The sequence below is a fragment of the Convolutriloba macropyga genome, chromosome 15, assembly GCF_964194025.1.
Source record: "Convolutriloba macropyga chromosome 15, txConMacr16.3, whole genome shotgun sequence".
Lineage (NCBI taxonomy): Eukaryota > Metazoa > Xenacoelomorpha > Acoela > Convolutidae > Convolutriloba > Convolutriloba macropyga.
In genome coordinates this window covers 5,587,055-5,611,594 of record NC_134482.1, presented here as the reverse complement: position 1 = coordinate 5,611,594, position 24,540 = coordinate 5,587,055, and the positions used below count along the sequence as shown (strand labels likewise).

The following is a 24,540-nucleotide window of genomic DNA, read 5'->3' as shown; positions in this document are numbered from 1 at the left end:
CAGGTCCTATAATGCCCTTTTTCGATTGAAATTTAAGTAATTTTGTTTGTTAAGGACTTCTATAAATATCACCTCGAACATTACACTCTTAAAGTGTAGCGGAAGGTAAGTTTTTGAATTCGTTTGTGCATAGACAAAATATTCACCTGGAGGCATCAGAAATATCTTTAAGACAGCTAATATTTCTAAGTTAAATATTTCACTTCGAATTCTTATCATGATCGGTTTTTGATATTTTCAGACTTTATCGGGGCTTTAGTTGTTCGATAAAGCTCACAACATGATTTCCGAAAAAGAATGTCGATGCGGTGGTAAATACTGGAAACATTTTAAATCGCTTATTTTAATGAAGAGTAACTACATTTATTATTAATCAATTGCGCTCGAACGAAGTCGGAAGCAATTATTATAGTCGTCTTTTTTTCAAAATTTTTGCTTGACGCTCTCTTAGAAATCCCTGAGATCTAAATATACAATTCGGCAAAGCTGCCACGGAACGCCCGAGGATGCAGAAGTTCATAGTGTGTTTGGACAACGATGAACCGCATCCCAATTTTACCATAGTCCCCACTGTGGGTAGTCTCCTATGCCTAACCTCACAACAACCGAAGTCTACCCCTCGCCTCTCGTTGGAGAGCAATTCGGCGACGGCAGCCTGTTATGTTCACTGCATGAAAAACGTAATGATGGAAAAGTAAGGAGTTGTCGAAAAAGTTCTGGCTAGTTGACAAAAACCTTAGAATTTTGACGAGGTATGTTTTAGAAGAGTGAATTTTTGGTGCTACTCACCGAAAACAGATTTTTGTTGTGTGCTAAAACATGCGATGGCTTCGATAGGTTTTCCGAGCAACTCTCCTTCGCCGTTTTTAATCATACTTTGATTTAACCCAATGGCTAATTTTGCTGAGCAATGGAAATCTGCTGCCTCAGTTCGTCGTGCGATGAAATTTGAGCACACATAAGTTACTGCTCTGGACTAGGAAACACTATAGCTCTTCGACAGTGAGCTATGTCAGTGACACTTACTTTTAATTGTCTTAAGATTGTAAAACCGTTATGAAGCTCTCTTAAAAAAAGTTCTTCAATCCTGTTTTTTTTTCAAGTTTTATCTCGCAAGTGTTCTGTTTTGAGTTAGTAAGATCAGATGAGCTTGATTTTATTTTTGAATCTGATTCTTCAATGAGTCAACTTTAAGTGTTGCATAAGTCATCACTGCGTATGCAACTTACCGTGGATTTAGCTCCGAGTGATTTTTCTTGAGAAATATGGCATTTTCATAGAGAATAAATTATTAAGAATTTTGCCACAAGGTGACACGAGGCATGGAGAGGAAAGTGTCGATTTTGCGCCTTGTTAACCGACTCGGCAGAATTAATTTGCTCTATGAAACGATTTGGAAAATTGAAAGTGTAAAGTAGTCATAGCAAAGAAATTGGACTGCTTTCAAGTTATGAAAATCAAAAGTTTTAAGAGAGAACTTTTTTCACTCTCACTGTTATGTAGAATCAGTTCGATCATCAGTTTTCATTAGTTTGCGACCTTGACATCTTGGTACAGGTTTTTACACGCAGAGGTGAATGCTCTGTCATAACTTTTGTAGTGAACAGTTCAACTTCGTTAACCTCGCAAATGATTTTAGATCTGGCGTTTTACCCCCTTCTGCTTCGTAATTATATTGGAAATAAGTATCGAGAGCTCAATTTGCATTTTAATTTTTCCAGTTTAGCTCTTGTAAACGTTTAGTCAATATTTTTTGTAATTAAAGTTGCTAATAAAGTATGTCAGCACCATAGTTTTACGATTTTTGACGCGAAGTTACACCAATTTGCCATCAAATTTCGGGTGTATTTTTTTACAACATTTGCCCCTTATCTAGTGATCTTGTCGACCTGCGAATTTGATAACTTTGAGATCAACTTGCCAAAAATCTCAATGTAAAGATTATGAACTCCGTATAGTCGGCAAAAACATTTATGTTTTCACGTTATTGTTCAACTATGACTGAGTTTGCATTTGCGTTAAATATTGAAGAGAAAAAAGACGTGAGTTAATTCTGATTTTGAGACTTACGTGTTATTCTAAAACTTGGATCGAGTTAATCAACGTTACATTGAGATTTCTGATAAGCTACCTCTAAACTCATTAACAAAAACAAGGAGGCTCGGTAATGTGCGTACGCACATAAGGTTCCGACCCCGCTCATCCACATTCTTGACTTAATTGGCTACCAAATGATGAAGAGATACAAAACGTTCAAAGACATACATATCGTTTCATAAACAACCAATGGAATACAATAACGCCAGCCTAGAGGACCGATGAACGTTGAAATTAGGGCTACTAGAAAGGAGAATAATAAATATCGAACAACAAACAATATTTACGACCAAAACTCTATTTCAATAATAAATTAACAAAATCAAACTTGCATCAAATAAAAACTGAACGAAACAATTTAACCTATACTTCATTGGAAAAAATATGGGACTTTTACTCAATGCGACTGGTTAACAGGTCGACAAAAAAGAGCAAAGAGGTGCGTTCAAAAATACGTTTCCATTATTGAAAACAATTAATTTCACTGAAATCCCTAAAATGTTCATTTATATCTCCATGGGAAGCAATTGAGACATGTCATTATCCAATGTTTAATTGCGCAAAGCTTCAAAGCCAGTGGGATCTACGATTATTGCTATAAATGAAAAAAGAAAACAAAAATTCTATAAAACGTAAAAATCTCAAATATTTTATGAAATCTCGCAGTAACAGTAGTAACAAAGCCGAAGAACATTTGTTTGAAGCTAAAACCGTTATAAAGAATAAATTATAGTTATCTGGAAATGGGTTTTGACCTGTGTTTACAGACACTGAGCTACAAATCGACCGAAAAATTATTTTAAAAAATGAAGCTCAAAAACTCATTTATGTTTTCGAATACAATTTTTTTCAAAAGTCCTTGCAGACTTAAGATTTAATTAAACAGTGATGGATTAAGTTGCATTACCTCAGGAAGCCAATTGGACCTGTTAATAACGAAACTAAGTCGCGACCCCACAAAATAACTATCAAATTCATAACCATCAAATTTGTAAGAAACCAAAACTTCATACAATTTTATGAGATCACACTGTTCAAGGCCCTATAATTATAAGATGTGACCTGCAAGAACTGTAAATCGTCACTTTATCCTCATTTTAACATCAAAGAGTCTTCCTTTTAAATGAACTACGTAGACATGACAACAAAAAGAAAACCAGAAATTGAAGAGTATAGAAATCTCAAAAAGTTTTTTTTTATATTAATGGTCGAAGCAATCAGTCACGTATAACAAAACGCAGAAAAAACAATTTTTAATCAGCAAAAGTAATTGAGACTTCTTTTTAGTGAGATTGAGTTACATGGTTATGAAAATGAAAGCAAAAGGATAAAGATGATTTTTTAAAAATTTTAAAGTCATTAAAACAAACAGCTGTAAACTGAAATCTTTAATTGGGTTGAGATATACGTCCTGGGAAAGCAATTGAGACCTATCGTTATTAGGTATATGGCGCATAACAACAAACAGAAAGACATATATAGGCAAAAACAAAAAAATCCATAAAATTTTGAGCGATATTTGTGTCTCAGACCAAAAAGCATAAACTATATAACAAAAACAATTACATATTCAGATACGCCTTTTTCCAACGCTGTGAAATTTCCCTACTATGCTTTTCTTCAATTGGACTTGTCAATAATGTGATATATCGACAAGGAAACAAAATGAACTCTTTAAAAAAGCAATTACGCTCAAAAAATGAAAAGGCATAGTATCAAAACAAAGAGACCATTAGTTGAACATAAGACAGTTACAAACATTAATTTATAGTCCACAGGAAATTGGTTTCTGCCTGTTATTATTGAGACTGCACCCGAAGTTGAGAGAAATAAGATAAAATAGTGGGAAAGTTCAAAAATTAACTGATGTTTCCTCAAAACAAATATATTCAAAGTCATAACACGCATTAGATAACAACTGAAAGAAGTGTCTAGGTTCCTTTACATCTCCTAAAAATATCTGGATCTTTGTCTGACGATGATAGGTCAATGAGTTACAAAAAAGATAACGAATGAAAGCTTAAAATTTCAAGAAATACAAAAAAAATTTACGAAAATATTTGGTCAGATCCATAAAAATCAAGCGCTTAACTCTGAAACCGTAATTTAATCTCGTTGGGCCTCTTGTTTTGTAAATAGTATCTGTCATTAATTGAGCCCCGACTTGAAGTTCTTGTAAGTAAGAAAAATTAACTAAAAAACATTCACGTAGCGGAAATATTTTGAAAAGTCGCGCCTCATTAAAATAGCGCCTCAAAGTTTTTTATAGTAAGGATCAATGGCGAGATCAAAGTCAGCCCATATGTTGCTGCTCGTCTAAAAATTGCTCATTTGTTCAAATGGTTGCGAAATATATCATTTTTTTAACAATATTTTTCAGTTTGTCAAAAATAAAGAAGCATTTTGTATAATTAAGTTTAAATTTGCAAAAAAAACTGGCAAAATCATATCTCCAGAAGACTCTCAAAGCTAGTGTGTGTGCGTCTAGCCCGTTTCTCAGCTTAAAAAGAATATGGCCGCAGTTTTAAGGTTTCTACTCCCAGCAAATTTAAAGCAAGTCGGCTAAAAAAGCAAATTTGGTCCCAAACTTGGTAACAAAATAGTCGAATTTTGAAAAATTTAGCATTAATTCCAGCCAAAAAACTCGGATAAATTTAGCATTAGTTCCAGCCAAAAAACTCGGATCGAACAATTCAGCAACTCTCCTCTATCTATAGAGATAATATCAATAACACTACAGTTAACAATTTGAACAAATTTTAACAAAATTGACGAAAATTAAGTCAAAAATACCAAAAATGTGAATAAGAACAGCTGGAATACGTCCAATATTCACAAAACTTTAAATCTCGATAACTCCCAATAAAAAGCGAAAATTGAAAAAATCTTTTTAATTCCATATTCTACGCTGGGCGGGCTTTTTAATGATACCACTCACAACTCTCTACGATGATTATATCGATCGGCCAAAATTGACTGAACAAAAAAATAACCCATTTGAGTATATAGCTCTTCCCCCACTAGAGTTGGTCGGGACAATAAGAGCACGAATTGCAATTTTGCATGGTATACTCTCCGTTTTGGAAGTAATATTTAGTGAGCGTAATTTTTGGCCGTTTCTTTTGTTTTTTCAAATCAATCGACACATTATTAGAAGTTTAATAGACGTAATTTCGGAAAATGTTACGAGTCTACTCATATAGAAAATCCGGATAGAAGTTGGCCAGTTTTCCGTTATCTTCAGTAATATGAGTTCCACGTGAAATTTATCAACTTGATCATGATTTCACGTGGAACTCGCCTCCATTAAATTTCATGGAGGCACGATCATGTTAATCAGATTTCACCCTCAACTCATATCGCTGCTGATTACGAAAAACTGGCCAAGTTTGATCTCGCTTTTCTCTGTAAGTAGGCTTCCAAATATAGATCTATTGAACTTCTGATGATTGTGTGAATGGATATGAAAATTTACAAAATTACGTTGACTAAATGTGGCTTCAAAAATTAGCAGGTTAATATGTAGAATTGCAATTTATGCGGTAAATTCATCAATGGGTGTATTTATCGCAATTTATGCCTTTAAGTTTGTCAATGAATTTATTGATAGGGGGATCAAAGGTGTGCAAATTAGGCTCGAAATTTGTCTACATGTTGGTGTAACATTACGTCAGAAATCGAATTTTTGCCTCGTGAAACGACATGGTGCTAACTTACATTTGAGGTTAAGTATATATTACTTTACGGATCGTCTTGAATTATTTTTGGATGGAGTGGGCAGTTATTCCCTCGCATTAAACATTGTTGAGGTTTGAAGTTGTAAAATGACTGAAAACGAAAACAATTTTAAACGCACTGGATGAAAAGAAAGTAACTTCAATTAAAATGATATCTATGCATTTTCATACAAAAATGAATAAAGCAGCTAATGCGTAATTGCCAGTTAAGGTTCACATTTTTTTCCGCGATTGAATTTTTGTTTGATTGCATTCAATGTCGCCTTCAGCATATAATGAAAGTTATTTCTACTGGACATTTTTAAAACAGATCTAAGTGAGAGCGAGTTCCTTAAGCTCAATTGTCTCTTTGATGCCACTCTCCATCAGTCTGACACACTCCAGCTGTTTCGGCTTCATAACCAGAGTGGTTTCTTTGATCTGCCAGTTAGCAAAATGCCAAAAAGTCTCAAATATATCAAGGTAGCTTTTCCATTATTTTAACAAAAATCAGGGCCATTTTGAGACTCGTAGACATGCTAAGTAGCTCTCAGTGTCGTTAGCTATTTTATTAGGAGTGTTTTTGATCTCAAAAGGGGTTTGCATAGTTGTGCAAGATTAAATCAATAACGATGTTTGAGCGAATTAATTATAATTGACTCACCGTTTTAATTTTAGAATCCGATGTTTGCTCACAATTAAACTCTCAACAAGTGCCATTAATGTAAGTCGCAAGGTAGAACTTCGTTTTAATGTTACTAGTTTTTTGCATCCGCCAAATGTAAAGTCATTATGTTAATATTGTTTAGAAAAAAGGCTAGTTAAAGTATTTAGCGGGAAGGTAGAGGAAAATAAAATTCAAGTTGTAATGTTTATTCAATGCAGTTTAATATGAATCTCATTAACAGCTGCAAATGCACGATATTAGATAGGTTTTTAGGTAAACGTAGGAAAGTAGTAGGAAATTTGTAACAACAGAAGCAGCATTTGTCAAATGGGGCTATACGGGCCATATCGCCTTACTGTCCTGTAATTTTACATAAGATGGCTCGTACTTAATTTTTTTAAACATAATGTTACTTAAAGTTTATGCTATTTAGCTAATAGGCTCAATTAATCTGAGTTCGAGTTTAAACCTTGAAAGATACTAACAGCCTCTCACAGATTTTACACAAGATGGCTGGAACTTAATTTTTTTTAAATACAATGTTACTTAAATTTTATGCTATTTGGTTAATAGGTTCAATTCATCTACCAGTTCCAGGTTAAACCTTGAAAGACTAACCGTCATGTTAGTTCTCATGACGCTCGCTGCCTCCCCGAAAGTGTTGGATATTGTACAGCAATATGTTGAGCTGTCGGTGTGGCGTCTGTTAAACTAAGTGTTTTTGGAGAGCAATGTGCTTACAAATCTGATCAAGAGCTCTGATAAGACCTCGGGGCTTCATTAAGTGAAACCCAAATGAGACAGAAATGGGTTTTATTGTTAAAATGCAGAAAACTGGGACAGAAATGCTTTTTATCATCAAATGTTTTGGTTTTTGGTGAGAAATTTTTCTGGTCCTAGGAACTCCGACCTAAACTATTTCTGGTCTTAGGAGCTCCGACCTAGCCTGTAAATTTGACCTAAACTATTCAGGCCAGTTCATAAACGTAATTAAATCAAATAAACAGCATTAAGGAAAATTGTTTAAATGTAAATATTTGCTTTCAAACAAAGTTTGCCGCAATTATTTTAGTTCTATTTTTTAAATTCGTTATCTGGATGATTTGACCTCGCGTTGATTGTAAAGACATAAACCAATCAATCGTGAGATTATTAAAGTCGAGGAGGTGCAGTTTTAATGCGCCTGAAGTGCTTGCAAAGAATTGTACTTCCGCGGAAAGCATAAATTCATATTTTTGAATATTTTAGCACATTGTTCTTCATTCATCAGAGTGTATTTTGGTTTTTCTTAGATTTTTTGTCCTCCATTTTTTGAAGAAAGTAATCAAAAGACATTCGGGAAGACGATTTCAAAATCAGGTGTAAATCTTCTTTTCAGTAGTTTGATTTTTGAAAACTGTTCGTTTATTCCAACCGATTAGAACTCATGTCACGGAAGACAGTGCTGTGAATTGAAAACTCAATCGTTTCTTTTCAGGTTTTTTTGAATCCTGATCTGTTGTATGTGAAAAACTTGCAGAAACGCTATAAATTACCTGATATCTGAATGATTTGATTTGCAAATATTGCTAATCACGAGCTGTTGCTCAATCCGGCATTAATTTTCAATTTTTTGAAAGTTAAACGAATCTTTCATTCAATTGGTGATTCTTCCACGACATCTTCACATACTATCTTTTTACAAACTCAAAGCTCTCAGCAGCATTTCTTCCAAATGCTCAGATCTCATTTCATCCGTCGTAACTATCGAAAAAAAATTGCGTAAGATTTCGTCAGTTTTAGTAGTAGTAATAGTAAACGACTTCAATTGCCTTTGACAGGATATTACAGCATTACAATTTTTAAAAGTTTTGCTAGCATTTCAAAAGAAATTAAGTTTAAGAAACTAAAAATTGGAACAAAATCATTAAAAAATTGCCGATCCTATGCAAATACTACTTCGAGCCAAAGTACACGAAATATTATTGTCATATTTTGTTTTCCTTAAATTCAAAAGACACCTGTGTATAAGGCCTTGACATGAGATGTTCGATTTAAAGTATATTGCACCGACACTCAGGAGATCAGCTGCGTCATTGACCACTTTTTGTACTAGGAAGCAGAAATTCTCCGTAATACATTTTCTTGCTCACGAGACTAAATGTGCCAGGTCCATATTACGAGTATTTACACTCCTGGTCTCAATTGCGAAGAAACCATTAAACTTTAGACAATTTTGTTCGTTTTTAGCAGAGATGAAGCGTAAATCATTCTCAATTAACTGATAGGTAAGGAGCAGGGAGTTAGATGTAAGCAACAAGCCAGCATAGTCCCCAGATCCAAAGCACCACCTCAGAGACCTTGTAGATTAAGAGTTCTGACTGCGCACATGAATAATCTCCGGTAATCAGGCAGGGTGGTCATATAGCAAAACTGAGAGAACGCAAGCTTTGTATAAATTAAACTGAACTCCAGAGGAAAGACTGTATGGAACGCTATGTTTCAAATAGTTCAGAGCTCTCCGAGCTTTCACAAGTTTGATTTTAAAATGATGGCATCACTTCAGTGTGCTGGACATTTCATTACCCAAATCAGTGATTTGATTAACTCGAGATATATATATATATATATATATATATATATATATATATATATATATATTATATATATATATATATATATATATTATATATATATATATATATATATATATATATTTGTATATATCGTCGTTTCCAATAAAAAGGAATCTGAAGAAGTCCTGGTGCAATAAAGATAAAGATAACCACGTTTGGTAGAATTGAAGCTATTAGAGTTTCAATATGACCACAACCGTAGCGCGTATAAATCACTTTGAACAGCGCATAAGTTTGAATCTTTGCTGCGTACTAGTTTTGTGTCAACAACAAAACAATGGAGGCTAGAATTTTCATGAATTCAAAGCATATCATTGATTAAATTTTAAAACAAGATGAGCCCTGAAACGCTTTCCTACCGCAATTATTTTAGTCCTATTTTTTAAATTCGTTATCTGGATGGTTTGACCTCGCGTCGATTGTAAAAAGATAAACCAGTCAATCGTGAGATCATTAAAGTCGAGTTGCAGTTTTAATGCGCCTGAAGTGCTTGCAAAGAATTGTACTTCCGCGGAAAGCATAAATTCATATTTTTGAATATTTTAGCACATTGTTCTTCATTCGGAGCACATTGTTCTTCATTCATCAGAGTGTATTTTGGTTTTTTAGATTTTTTGTCCTCCATTTTTCGAAGAAAGTAATCAAAAGACATTCGGGAAGACGATTTCAAAATCAGGTGTAAATCTTCTTTTCAGTAGTTTGATTTTTGAAAACTGTTCGTTTATTCCAACCGATTAGAACTCGTGTCACGGAAGACAGTGCTGTTAATTGAAAACTCAATCGTTTCTTTTCAGGTTTTTTTTGAATCCTGATCTGTTGTAAAAAACTTGCAGAAACGCTATAAATTACCTGATATCTGAATGATTTGATTTGCAAATATTGCTAATCACGAACTGTTGCTCAATCCAACAGTAGTGTTTGATTTATTGAAAATTAAACGGATCTTTCATTCAATTGGTGAGTCCTCCATGACATCTTCACATTCTATCTTTTCACAAAATCAAAGCTCTCAGCAGCATTTCTTCCAATTGCTCAGATCCCATTTCATCCGTAACCACGCAAAGCTCGAAAAAAATTTTGCGTAAGATTTCGGCAGTTTTAGTAGCCGTAGTAGTCAAAAACTTCAATAACCCTTGACAGGTTATTACGGCCTGATAATTGTAAAAAAATTTTGCTATGTCAAAAGAAAATAAGTTTGAGAAATTAAAAAAATGAAACCAAATCATTAAAATTTTGCCTATCCTGTGGAACTACTACATCTACTTTTTCTAGCCCAATTACACGAATTATTTATGTCATTTCGTTTTCTTAAGTGCAAAAGACGCCTATGTATAAGGTCTTGACATGAGGTGTTCGATTTGAAGTAAATTGAATTGGCACTCAGGAGAGCAGCTGAGTCATTGGCCACTTTTTGTACTCGGAAACAGAAGAACTTCTCCTTAATACCTTTTCTTGCTCGCGAGACGACTAAAGGTGCCAGGTCCATATTACGAGTATTTACACTCTTGGTCTCAATTGCGAAGAAATCATTAAACTTTTTTGTTCGTTTATAGCAGAGATGAAGCGTAAATCATTCTCAATTAACTGATAGGTAAGGAGCAGGGAGTTTGATGTAAGCAACAAGCCAGCATAGTTCCCAGATCCAAAGCACCACCTCAGAGACCTTGTAGATTTAAGAATTCTAACCTGCACACATAATATCCGGTAACGAGGCAGGGTGGGAATATAGCAAAACTGAGAGAACGCAAGCTTTGTATAAATTGGACTGAACTCCAGAGGAAAGACTGTATGGAACGCTATGTTTCGTTTAAAGCTCTCCGAGCTTTCACAAGTTTGATTTTAAAATGATGGCATCACTTCAGTGTGCTGGACATTTCATTACCCAAATCAGTGATTTGATCAACTCGAGATATATCTTCGTTTCCAATAAAAAGGAATCTGAAGAAGTCCTGGTGCAATAAAGATAACCAAGTTTGGTAGAATTGAAGCTATTAGAGTTTCAATATGACCACAACCGTAGCGCGTATAAATCACTTTGAACAGCGCGTAGACTTGAATCATCGTTGCGCGCTAGTTTTGCGTCATCAACAAAACATTAGGGGTTTCAATTTTCAGGAATGCAAAGCATATCATCAATAAAATTTGAAAACAAGATCAGCCCTAATACGTTTCCCTGCGGCACCCCACTGCTGACATGCAAGACATCTGAGCGACTGTTCTAAAATTTGTATCCTACATTCTAAGATGCGAGCAAATTCACAAAATCTCTTTCAAACCAAAAAGATGCAATTTGAAAGAGCAGACAGGAATGATTGAGTGAGGCAAAAGCTTTGCAAAAGTCTAAATCTACAATAAATTGCAGCACATTTTCGTCGAATTTCAAATACAGTTCGTGTAGAAAAAGGAGGAGTTGGGTCACCGTAGAATGCTTCGTATGAAATCCATGCTGCCTGGCATTGAGAGGGTGCTGGATTTTTCCGTATATGTACATAAAGAGAAGCTTTTCGAAGATCAGAGAAATCCTTGGAAGTATTGATATTGGTCGATAATGTTTTGAAATTTTGCTCGTGCTCTTTTATTAAAAACTCGCCTGACAAAGGCAAGGCGCACTTTCAATTATCAGGACAGTTTATAGAGCACAGTTTTTGCTTTTTTTTACCTCTGGAAACTGTGATGATACTTTCGTGAATGATGAGCAGAAGTATCCTCTGATCCTCTGTAGCTTTGTTGTAATCAGTAGGTTTCTGGCTTGATTTTGAAAAATATGGCAAAATATATTGAATTGCAGCTGAATATCAATCAATTATCGCAGTTTGCTTTTTATCGGAGGCGGCGATCAAGATTTTTGGGCATTTAGGATAACAGATTTAATAATTACGTTGACGCAAACCGAATTCGGTTATTCAGTATGAAGTAAATGGGTTTTAAAGAACTTTTTTAACGTTCTAAGTTGAAAAGAAGTCGATTATTTTTTACTTATTAATTGATTGTAATTAAAGTAATTATATAAGCTGTGAAAACCTTATGCAGCGCTTTGATGTATTAAGAAAGATGTCAGCCATGGGAGAAAAAATTTTTCAGAAGTTTCCAATATTAAATTTTTTTTTTTGTATTTGAATAAAGTGACCCCCATTTAAGAAAAGTATCAACTTCGACTTCTGGGTTTTTAGCTATATCAAAATTTAAAGGGGTTTGGCAGGAGATTGGGAAAGTTCCGGTAAAGTTGAGTTATTTAAAAGCCGTGCTTTCGTCTCTGTTTCTCTTCCATGCGACTTTTAGTGCCGACTTTCCGTCTGATCGCTTTTTTCTGACCATTTGACTTTATGTACTTAGAAACGGGATGAAAAGGAAGAACCCGAAGAGATTTTTCTCTTAGAGCCTTATGGTTTACTCTCAGTATGCGATTTGCCGAAACTTTTGGAGACATGAACTCAGGGGGTGAAAGGTGGTTCTTAGAATTTGATCACCCGTACTCCTTACTAAACCCCCCCCCCCCCGCCGGCGCTCCATCCAACCGCTTCAGTAAAGCCAAGGTTATCCTCTAAGCCGTAGGCATCAACTAACGAAGGAATTCAACTGACTCGCCTGTAGTTGGAGAGTAATTCGCCCGATGATGGCCGGCTATGTATTCGCGCTTCTCACTTTTGACATTGACATTTTCCGTTTTGTGAATAGTATGGATAGAAAGTAATAATGTTGCTGAAATGTTGGGGGACTTTCTTAGTAGTAATTTTGGTCCACTACCTTATAGTTTGGCCACAAAAAATTGGGTTTAGCTTTACAAAAGAACACAGTCTTAAGAATTTTGACGAGAAAAAAGAACGACATCTAGTCGGCACTAAGACCTTGTCACAACGTCGTTTTGCAGCCTCTAAAAATGTTCATGCTTTAACCTCGAAACTTTTATAGGAGAATCCGTTACTTTTTGTTTCAGCGTCCAACGCACTATTCGAGTGGCGGGGGTGGAGGCAACGGGAACAGAGGTGGCCTCACTCAACAAGCAGTGTCTGAGCAGAACTTGAGTGTGCACGAGTTCGCTGCTCTCCTCATTCAGAAGTTGGAGATTGCCAAACAGGAGCGAGAGCGAATGGACAAGTATGCTGCCCACGGATACCATCCACAGGTTTGTAACATTATTTCTTTCTTACAAAAGGTTGAAAATACAGTGCTTGTGTTGCGAATTTTATTCAACGTAACTTACTGATTTTGATATTTATGATATTGACAATTTTTGATAACTTATAACTTTCTTTCCTATTGAATACTGAAGGCATCACTTTCCTTTGAATAGAAAGCATTTAAAAGAAAGAATTGCTTGTGTTGATGATTTTTTTGTTATCTGAATTGAATGAATATAGATCTCTAAAAATGTCTCCACTGCTCTGCGCGATTTCATTTGTGCTCGGGTTTCTATCACCTTTTTTTGCGAACAATTTAATCATGTTTAGGATAACTTTGGGTAATGATATCGAGATGTAAACTTTTGAATTGGATCAAAATGGTGTTAATTTTTTGCCAAACTTCATCGCATAACTATAACTATAACTGGCACTGATTGCTGACCTGAAGATAGTCTCCGCATTGCATGAACTGAAATTGCAAATGATATTCCTAAACAAAACGAGCGTATAAGTATTTAGTTTAGGTTTTGCATGGAACAATTTCGCTTGGGGGACTTAGTTGTATGTTCCACTGAGTTTCCTACCTTAAAAATTAATATTTTGCGCAAAGCCATTAGCGTTTGTTTGTATGTTTAGTTGCGTTTGTAGATAGCTTCTTCTTGTCTCCAGGCAATAGTAAGAGAGGCAGTGTTAGTTAATAATATTCCTGAAATCCAATGGTGTTTCAACTCAAGCAAGTTAAAAGCATCCCTGTTTCGTTAATGAGGTCTAAATTTTCAAAGCAATATTTTCCCAAAAAACGATTCTAAACGTCTTTTCTTTTATGTGGCGATGAGCAATTTCGTAGTCCTAATGTCACTTGCGCTCAGCTTTTTTGTGAAACATTGGGCGGTTTTGGAAATACTTCTCGCTAATTAACGGAGAATTATTTAACTAGTCAGAAATCAGTCCGCAATTCACTATTTTGATTAGCTTCTCTTTTCAACAACTTTCCATAGCTGAGCGCTTTGAAGCATTGAATTGGAACTGTTCTATGTAATTTGCTCTGATGGCATCGTATCGTAAAAACTCGACTCGTTACGTCAGTGGTCGCTATAGAAACCGGCGTCATTTTGGGTTCGGCTCCCTAAGTGTGCCCACGAACAGTCCTTCTATGTCAGGATCTGAATCATTGCGATCATCGATCGATTTTGAGGTAAGTTGAAGCATCATTGGTACATCAAAAATTACGGCCTCGTGTTTTTAATTCAAAATTCTCAAATTGAATAATGAAGGAATAAAAGTATGTGGTATGTGGTATGTTGATGCCAGATTTACAAACTTTGAGAGATTTGAGATATTATTTAATTGTCCGTTTTTTACCTCTGCTACTTATACTATACTTATAGGAATTATCTCGGCGCTTTCTTATGACTCGAATTGGCGTAATCCGATCCCGGTCAGTTTTTAGGAACCCAACAGGATTATTCGAAGTGTCTTAAACAATTGTATGGGAGTGAATTTCAGGCAAGAAGAAACTTGATAAACGATATCACGTGGGCAATTAAGACCCAGTGCTTCCTGTTATCAAAGTTTATTAATAGCCGCACAGCAATAGCTGGGGCTATTATTGGCCTTCTCTTGGGTTTTTTACAATTCAAAGAATTTGATTTGTATTGGGGCGCTGTCTTTTTACGACTCGAAGAGGAGTATTGGAGAAGTCCTTTTTTTAAATCAATTTTATTGGAGTGATTTTTGAAGCGGGAAATGAAACGCGTGAAAAATTTTGGAGTGATTTTGGTGCTGAACAAAAGTGAAGATCGGAACGTAAAGAGAGCGGTTTTTGTTCATACCGTTGTTTTTGAGAGAGCGAGAAATTGATGTGTGAAAAAATTTTCTCTAAGCGAGCGAAATTTTTTGTTCACGTGCGGCTTTTAAAAGCAGTTTTGTGCGACTTTTGATGGTTATGAGGTTTGATTATGATATTGCATTAGCTTTAGGCTTTTTCGATAGGAATTTAAGGTTTCAAGTAGTTGATTTGAGTTTAAGTCTAATTTGGAGGTTTTTGATCAGTTTTGCTGATTTTTAGACAAAATTTATTGATTTTTTTGCGTTTTTTTGTTTTAATGCTTTAAGTGGGGTTTGAATGCGGTAATATGTATGGCAGGCTGGCTTTTTCTTTTTTTCTGTCGAATTTTCATTTTTAGTAGCCGCACAGCGATAGCTGGGGCTATTATTGGCCTTCTCTTGGTTTTTTTTTATTTCGTCGTCATGATTTTTGTTACGACCATATGACGTCACAGCCACTTTTTGTTCATTCGTTCTTGCAATTTCAACTGAACTGCATTTGTGACGTCATTTTTCGCTCTTAGTGGAGCGAGTTTTTTGTTCATGCGCGTGATTAAATTTTTGGTCACACTTGACTTACGTCACTCTCAAAAATGACTTCCTCACTTTGAAATTGACTTTCATTTACTTTAATTCCAAGAGATAAGGTCAAATGGGTGCGTGTCACCCTAAATGAAGGTTATTTGAGATCAGCTAATAGAGGCAGCAATAACTTATACAGATTTTTAATCAAAATATAACAGATCAGCCTTCAATGAAAAGACGAATTTTTTTGGTGTGTCTTTACTGTTTTTTTAGACTGCCGATCTACGAATCTATAGCGGCTATTTTCTGGCAATCTGCCAGGTATGTTTTGTTTACGCGTCATAGAGAAAAAAAGAAACATCATTTTTTAGCGCGTAGGGGCTAGTTTTGATTTTTATAAAGGCTTAAAATTTTAATTCAGGTTTAAAAGGGGAGATGATTGAAAAATTGAAAGGAAAACAGGAAAGGAAAGTTTTTTGGGGATGGGATAGGGGTAGATTTGAGGAGGATATTAAACTATGTTAATATATTTTCTAGAAAAATTGTCAGTAAACTAAAGCTTTCCAAAATTAATATATATATCCAAAATTTTCCAATATATTCAAAATTAATCCAAAAGACAAAACTGAAAAAGCTTTTTTTTTAAAAAAAACTTTATTGCCAGCTTTTCCCTCCTCTTAGTTGCCTCTTTAGTCTTTAGTCATTTTGTAGTTGAACATATTTTTGATTTAACAAAAAAGAAAAGATGGTATATGGGAATCGAGAAAAAGAAGTTTTTATGAAAAAGAGAAAGAAAAAACTTTTATTTTCATTTTCTCTTCGCAATAATATATGAAATTTAGAAACTTTCTATTACCATATAGTTATTTCTCTGGTTTGCTTTCCTAGAATCCATATCCAAATGAACTCTTGTGATACTCTGTCTATGCAAGAAAGTGTTTTTCTGGCGAAAAAGAAAATCCAAACAAATTTGAAATGTTTCGTTTATTTTCTTTGTTGTTTTCCGGCCACTCGAACGAACTATTTTGTAGGAAAAAAAAGTAACTTCTTTTAGACTAATTGATTCAACTGCAAATTTATGGGTACATTATTACAAATTTTTTAAATTAAGAAAGCGAACGATGAAACGTTTTCTAAAGAAAATAACCTAATTTTGTTTTTTTTTTTAAATTTTTCTGAGCACCCCTGCTAAGATCCTAAACATGTCCAAATATATCATTTGCAGTTCGATTTGAAGTTTTGCAGAATTGGCCAAATATGGGAAATTTTAGAACTAAAGAAAATAATGGGTGAGACTGAGGAAATTTTTAATTTCTATATTCTCTTGATTGTTCCTGATGCTTCGGGTGACTTCAGAACCGAAGCCCTTTGTAGGCATCTAATAAACCAAACCATCAAGTTTTGTAAACAAGAAAGGTAAAAAAGAAGAAAATATAACAACTGTTATCGGCTTTAGGTAAAAAATAAAAGCTAATCTGGAAAAGTAGATTTTACCTTTCCTCCATTTTGCAAATTAATGTTATACCTTATAACCTTTCCTCTTGGTAAAACTTCACCAAGTACGCCTTATTATGACCTAATTCAACTGTTCCTCTAAAATTGGTTCCTTATGGGACTTTCAGAAACGAAAACATGAAAGACGACCAATAGAGGAAAGAACGAAGAAAATGGTTTTGTTATTCAACCTGTTTACTTCTTCAGATTTAGATTTAATAAATTGATTTTGAGACACTTACGGTCATATTTTTTTACACAGAATTGTTAAACTTTGATCAGAATCTCAATGACTTAAAAATCTTGCTGCATTGCGCTTATGGAATTGAACTGGCTACTGTATTTTTCAAAAAGAGACATTTCCTATAAAAGTGGCAGATTAGTTGGTTAAAGTGTCGAATTTATCCTTATCTTTTGCAAATAGACAGCGTTTTTAGATCGAAAGCTTTATTGAAATACTAAAATAAAATCGTGCAATTTGCGGTCTCAGATTGTGATCACTTGACAATTTGATTTTAACAAAGTAAAAGATGAATTGCCACTTTTTTGATGCAGCGTGTGAGGTCATGTCCGATTAGTTGCGATGCTTCTGATTGACGTGATCTATTCCGCGTGAGAGTTGCGTAATCAAACAATTTAGAATGACTGATATATGTATCTATAGATATGGCGAGATTGATTGATAGAGAGATATGTTTCATGAAATGTCGTCCCCCTATTGCACAACTGTTAGAATCACAACTGTAATTGAGATCAGAGGTGACTTTGTAGTGATTTACTTTGAGCATTACTCTCTTGTCATCAAAAATCAACAAGTCCTTTTTGTCTTTTCGCCTTTGGCTTTAATCTTTCGCAATTTTGTTGTCTCTGTTTGCGTCGTTTGTTTGGTAACTTGCTTTCAACTTGCGAATTGATCTGAACAGAGTACTAACACAGCAGTGTAAATAAATACACACTTGGATTTATTTTCTTTGTCTTTCCGTTGAAAGCTTGGCAATCGAATCAGAGCGGGCGAGTGTGTGAGTGAGTGAGTGTTGTTAAAGTGACATGATTGCGTTGTTGAGTTAAATCAAAGGTAACTAAACCGCAAGGCGCCAGTTTAAGCAAATGGTCTTGATTGCTCAATATTGACTTCCGATTCATTAATTGCCGATCAGTTCTATCCTTTCTCATTTAGCTTGCTCTTTCCTTAATCATTTCCCAATTTGATGAGTTAGGGTTCTTTGATCTTTTGACAGCTATTTCCTTATTGGCTGGTTTTGAAGTTTTGTATGAAATGTTTGTGTTGACCAAAATGACATACTAATTTAGCTAAATTTAAATAGCAATCAGTGCTTTCACGAAATCACGAAGTTATCCCTCGACAAAAACTTACTTTTTGATTCAGCTCAGTGAGAAATGCCAGTTTATAAATACGAGACAGGTGCTCTGTACATTTTCTAAGCAATCAATTGAAAATACGAATGATATCTTTATAAAAACTGTGCAATATAATTTTTAATATTTTGGATCTTTTCAAATTCTCCCTCCCCCGCCCCATGGCACTAGCAAAGAATCTTGTACCCTTATATTAGCCATAATTATTAACATATATAATTTGCCTACATTTCGAATAAGCTAATATTACTATAAGCGAAATTGTTTTCGCTTTTTATCTCATTCTGTGAAAGGGGGAGATTGTCGAAAGGTATATCTTTTGCCGAAAAAGAAACATGAAATAATAAGTTTTTACAATTTTATTCGCCCAAGTACAATATCAATCAAGTTGCATTTATTATCGAAGTGGACTTTGCCATAATGATATTCCTTAGATTATATTTCGTTTCCTTTTCCGCAGTGAGTGTTCTCATTTTTTCCCAAATGTCCACTTATAACAATGGGGATATTTTCAAATGATGAGCCAACCAGACATGCTGTATAATCTTTAGATCTATTTGTTATTTTTTCGGTTGCAATTGATGAAATTTTTGTTTATTTTTCACAATTTGTTTATTTTTAAGTTTTTAAAGTTTGAAGTAACTTTGCAGGCAACAGAAAATCGAACGTGCTGTTGTTAATGTGTGTCGTATAGTATAAGGTAGATCCTCGAGTAGGCCAATCGAGTTGTAAAAAAAAACAGTCAAAAGTTTTACATTTTCAATTTTTGAACATCTTTATATTTTAGTTGAAGCCCCCACAACACCTTGACTTTCTTCAGATTTCCTCAAAATTTTTGGATTGAATTGTTAGATTGATTTTTTTACGTTGCGTTAAACGATAAGTATGTTTAGTATTGGCGATAGTCGTTTGTGCGAGCAAGAGCCAATTTGGGAAGTTTAATATAGAATACTGTAGTGTGAGTTGCACAGTAAATTGGATTGACCAATGCTCTAATTGTTGAGCGTAAACTTGGCAACTAAATCGAAGCCTCGAGGAATACGAAAGAACAAGAGAATAGGTTATATGAGATGCCCAGATGCGAGATATTAATTTTATTTGTTGTGATGTTAGCGCACTAGGCTTAAAGGTAAGAGATGTTGATTCAAATCCAGTACTCGTTCATCTTCACGGTAGTTGGACACCTCTTCAGGTCCCTCTAAAACCGGAAGTTGAAAATGATTAAATTGTGCAAAAATAGTACATCTAACTTGTACTTTATCGAAGAGATGGTTGTGAAGCCGATATAAGGAAAGGTTGACGACTTTATAGCGTCGAGTGAATTTCCAATACGCATTTGTGTTATAGTTGCTGTTCGAATTTGCAAAATTTGTTTTTGACAAATCGAGTTTGGTGCGAGTTTGTGCTCTTTGCGCCCACAAGTAACGCCCGCAGGGTATTGAGTTCTCTTCGTGCCTTTCGGCTGATTGGATTCTAAGTTTGCGATTCGCCGAAACTGTTCTGGTCGGAAGTCGTTTGAGAGCAATTCGCCCGACTTTAGGTGCTTATATTCAACTACTTTTATCCTATCATTAGTTATCAATTAATATTCGTCTCAGGTATGGTTAACTGTTATCGTCATACTGGTGACACATCTCATGACTTTTTACAGAACACAGGCTCAAACAGTTCTTATTTCCTTGCCATGTGTTAAAGAAAGTTAGCTCCGTAGTTATATCGTGTTAATGGACTTCAAATGTATTCAATTTTTGACTTTTTCATTATTTTAACATAAATTACTGTTAACTATGCAAAACGTTATCTAAACGTATCACTTAGCTGCTCTCAAACAGAGGTATTTTGGTGCTCCCTTGTTTACAGTTAGTTCTGGTTTATGTACTCGTGATGTTAAGTTTGCAGATGACGTGAAATGAAGCAGAGATTGTCCTACGATTTTAAAAATAAAAGGTAAACTCAATATTTATATTAATACAATGGGTTTTTCAGAGAAGTGTTGTTCTGATAAATTTTAACAATAAATGTGGTGCATCAATCGGTGTTAGCTGTTTTTTTTTTAATTTATAATAACGATAGGACATTTTCTATTCATAAAGTATTGAACTTAATATTAGGCAGAAAATTTGATCAGTTAAATTTTTTTGAATGGATCTCATCGTAGACTGCATGTTAAATATTTTTCACTCGTCAAACGGGATTTTATCAATTGAGATTAAGTTGAGTAACTTTTTGCTTCAAGTGTGTTCTTGTGACGATTGTTTGTTTGGTTTGTTTTGTGATGTCACCAAGTTCCGCCGTATGTTGTGCATCTGTTGATGTTGTTACTCAGTTCAAAAACAACCAAGTTCATAACAGCCTTTACTTTTGTTTTTGTTCTTCCACTAACTAACTAACTAACTATCCTTTGATCACACTGCGTGTCTGTTTAATGTAATCCCTCTTCAATTATTGACCCGCAAAGGAGAACAAAAACAGGCAACTTTTTTGAAACCGAGTTAAGGATTAAATATACAAAGTCAGAGCTTGCTAATTAAAATAGCGTTTGTTATAAACCGTTTATTGATGTCCTTTCAGCTAACATGCGGTACTTAACTTGCTTTGTTGCTTGAGATTTTGGCCTTTTCCTCAAAATAAATCGCTTTGAAATCATTTTGCTTTTGGGCTTTTTTGCGTTTAGTTGTTTGAAATCGCCTTTGCTTTGATTAACTTTCAACTTTATTGAAATCCAATTCTTTTTAACTTATCTATTGGAACCTCTTTTTTATAAAAAAAATAAGCACCTTGCTTTTTCTGGATTCTTCCTTTTTTGCCGGTCCTTTTTGGAACTTGATTAAAACAGAAGAACTTCGGTGTTGAGCAAGGGGAATTTATCTTTGAAACTGAGAGCAAGGATCTTTTTTGAGTAAAATTGTCTAATGTTGAAGCACCGCAGGCTAATGAGAGAGAGAGTTAAAGAGTGTTAGAGAGAGGAAGATATCGAGGCAGGCGATGACTGTTTGATGTTGTGAAGGTGTTGAAAGAGCAAAGGGTGTTATGTTCCCCTCTTTTGAAGCATTGCGGGCACGGATTCCTAGATTTGCTCTGAACTACATCACACAGCATAGCAACACATACTATCTATTTCATCTATTTTTCACTCACAAAGAGAATAAAGTGCTCAGCGGTTAAGTTACTTGATTGCCCTTTCTCTTATTTTCCGATGCCTCTCTACGTCTATTTGATTATTTCACTTGAAGGCTATTTTTGTTATATTCTTTCGAGTAGTGAACAGTTCTAGTGTTACTAAGTGTAGTGTGCTGTGTTTGTATCCAGTATGATTGATATTGTTATTATTTTTTGCCTTGTGTTGTGTTTTGTTTGTTGCGTTTCAAAAGAGTACTTGTAGTAGTGATGGTCGGTGAGAGAGAGAGAGAGTGAGTGAGTGAGTGAAACACCGGCGGTTGAAAATTCCTTTAAATTTGAGTTTTTTATTTGATCCTTTTATTTCATGCCTTTGTATTTAGTTGTTAGATGTCGGTTGTCCTTTTAAATTATTGATCTTTTATCTCTCATTAAGCGACGATACGATACACATCTATCGATATCTGTTTGTAGCGATCTAAAGTGTGTGTGTTGTTTGCGATTCAACTGCTCATAATAACATATCCCAACAATTTAATATTCTTCATTTTATCTTATTTCAACTCTTCTGAAGTAGGTTTAGAGTTATTATTTTGTTCTTAAGATTTACTCTAGCCACGTATTTCACTTTCAAAAGAAGTGACAAATTGTTTGTTGTGTCCTGTTTTGCGCGTAGTCGTGACGTTGATTAATTTTGTCTAAACTTTTATCATTTTTAGCGTTCTTTCTTATCTGTAGCTTTAATCAAGTTTTTTTGTTTTGATTCGATTTTTGAGCAATTTTTGGGCATTTCGCTCTGAACTTTACTTAATTTATAAGTTTACTCAACGAACCGTATTCATATTTTGCTGTTAGTCAATATGTGCTAAAATGCTGTCTGAAGAAATAGATTACACTGGCGCTTCACTAAAAGGCTCGAATGGTTTGAGCTAATTGAGCTAAAAAGTAGCTTTGATTGTTTAATTAAAGCCTCTGTTTTCGTCTAATTTGACGCTTAAATTGTCCCAAACCTCTTTGATAGGCTTTTACTAAATTGGGTCGAATTTTGGTAATAATTTTATTGATGCGTTTGTAATTAAAACTTGTTAACTTGATAACTGGAGTGAAAGAACGATTCGCATTTTATAATTTGCATCTTTCGTTCATTGATCAGTGTAGTTGCTTGAACTGAAATTGCCTGAAAATAAAGTTTGCATTTATTACACTATCTTCCCTGCTGAAAAAATTATTTCAACCAATAGCAGTGGAGCCGTATAGATTGCTTGGAAGCTCCATTATTATCATCTATTTCCTTGAATTAGAGAGAATCTCTATTTTGTAAACTACAAGTGCTTATAGCTCCATTATTTACAATTTATTGCATCACTAATAGTCTTAGCTAGGATTACTTGATAGATTAATTTGAGACGCATTCGATCGAGAAAGTTACCGACTTGAAATTTTGAGTTTTGAGCCGCTTAGTTTGATAGGATTCTTTTGATTCTGTCGCCGAAATGCAGGCTGAATATTTCACGTCTGCTGCTTTTTATACCCCAGTCACCATAAACACAATTTTGCCCCACAGTTATTCTCCAACCGCGTCCTTATCAATGCTCGGGCAAAGTGATTACCTGGAAAAATTGAAGGAAAAAACGGAAGAACCTAATTCTTATTCTTCCCAGCTCTTAAGGACCAAGAATTACGAGAATTATTGCTCGAATGTCTTAATTGGTGCTAATGATAATTGTTCCATTTCTTCAAAAGTTTCCAATAGTTCCATCTCCAAAATTGGTGCTACTCAATTGAAACAAACGGTTACACAAGAACACAATGAATCTTTATCATCACATTCAGCATCAACAAATTCCTCTATTTCGAATATTCTAGAAAATTCGCCCGCTCGACACGAAACAACATTAACGGAAAAAGACCTTAACTGTCAAAATTTGTCTAGCGTTTGGGACAATTTCAAAACATTTGTGTCATCGCCTCCAAAAATGTCAACGTATGAAGATATTCCGAGCCCAATTATACCAAATATGCAAAAGTATATCAGCAGTAGTTCTAGGTCAAGTGGTTATTGTAGTGCCGGAGGCTACGATAGTAACGATCTCAGTGAAGATATTTTGACACTGTTCGAACCCGATCAAGAAAACAAGTTTCTGTTTTATAGCAAGCATTTGAATGCGGCAACTGCGTTAATGGTGAGCATAATCGATAGCGAAAAATTGTTTTGTCTTAGCTTATTGATCGTACCATTTTTTCCACTTTTCATTGAATTTTCATTCCGCTATTTTTGTCGAGGAATATTGGTCACCTCTTGCGATCAAACTAAGCAAATTTAATTTACAGGATGAAAAGTTTTGCACGATTAATAAAATTTAACCTTTCATAGTTTGTCATTTTACTCTCTTCTTAATGTTTAAAAAGAACGTAAGTTATGCAAATCTTAGTTTGATTCAATCCTGATTAAGTAAGAATATTTATTAAGAATCAAAATTTAAACTTGATCAGAGACCGCTGTTGATCTCTTCTCTTCTTTTTGGGGTTTTAATAAAACCTGAATTTTGATCGATCTCCTCTCTCATTGGGTGAGACAAAAACTTGCCTCCTCTCATTGGACGAAAAGAATTCACTGATCTAATGTTATTTAAATGGTTTGGACGTTTTTTTACCTACAAATGTGAGAAAAGTTTAAGGTCACTCACCCATATGTGAGGAATTGACTACTAAAGAGTTATCACACTGATCCTATCAAATGAATTAATCTAATCTGGCGTGTGCTAATTCCATTAAGTAATTTGGATCAGTCAAATCTCCCTTCCGACAGAATAACTAGTCCACACTTTCAAGTCTCTTTAAACCAAATACTCACTCAGACGCTACTTTGTTATCGATAGCAATAAATCAGCTGTGTTTGGGTTTTGTGCCCGGCTTTGCAGTTTTACTGAGAGTGTTTATACTTGGAACTGGGTTATGCTTCATTCGCACATTGAACGATAATT

General features: G+C 34.7%; 1 protein-coding gene across 3 annotated transcripts in view; it reads left to right on the top strand.

The window, feature by feature from the left end:
• LOC142354379 (uncharacterized) overlaps positions 1-24,540 on the top strand; it is a 57,548-nt gene that overhangs the window by 27,716 nt on the left and 5,292 nt on the right. For 2 of the 3 annotated variants that reach the window (XM_075406656.1, XM_075406655.1), the window contains exon 4: positions 13,030-13,218. In XM_075406656.1, coding sequence (XP_075262771.1) covers positions 13,030-13,218 — 189 coding nt within the window. Of the gene's footprint in view, positions 1-13,029; positions 13,219-21,525; positions 23,740-24,540 lie in introns of those variants that run through there. The other variant, XM_075406657.1, reaches the window with a different exon arrangement.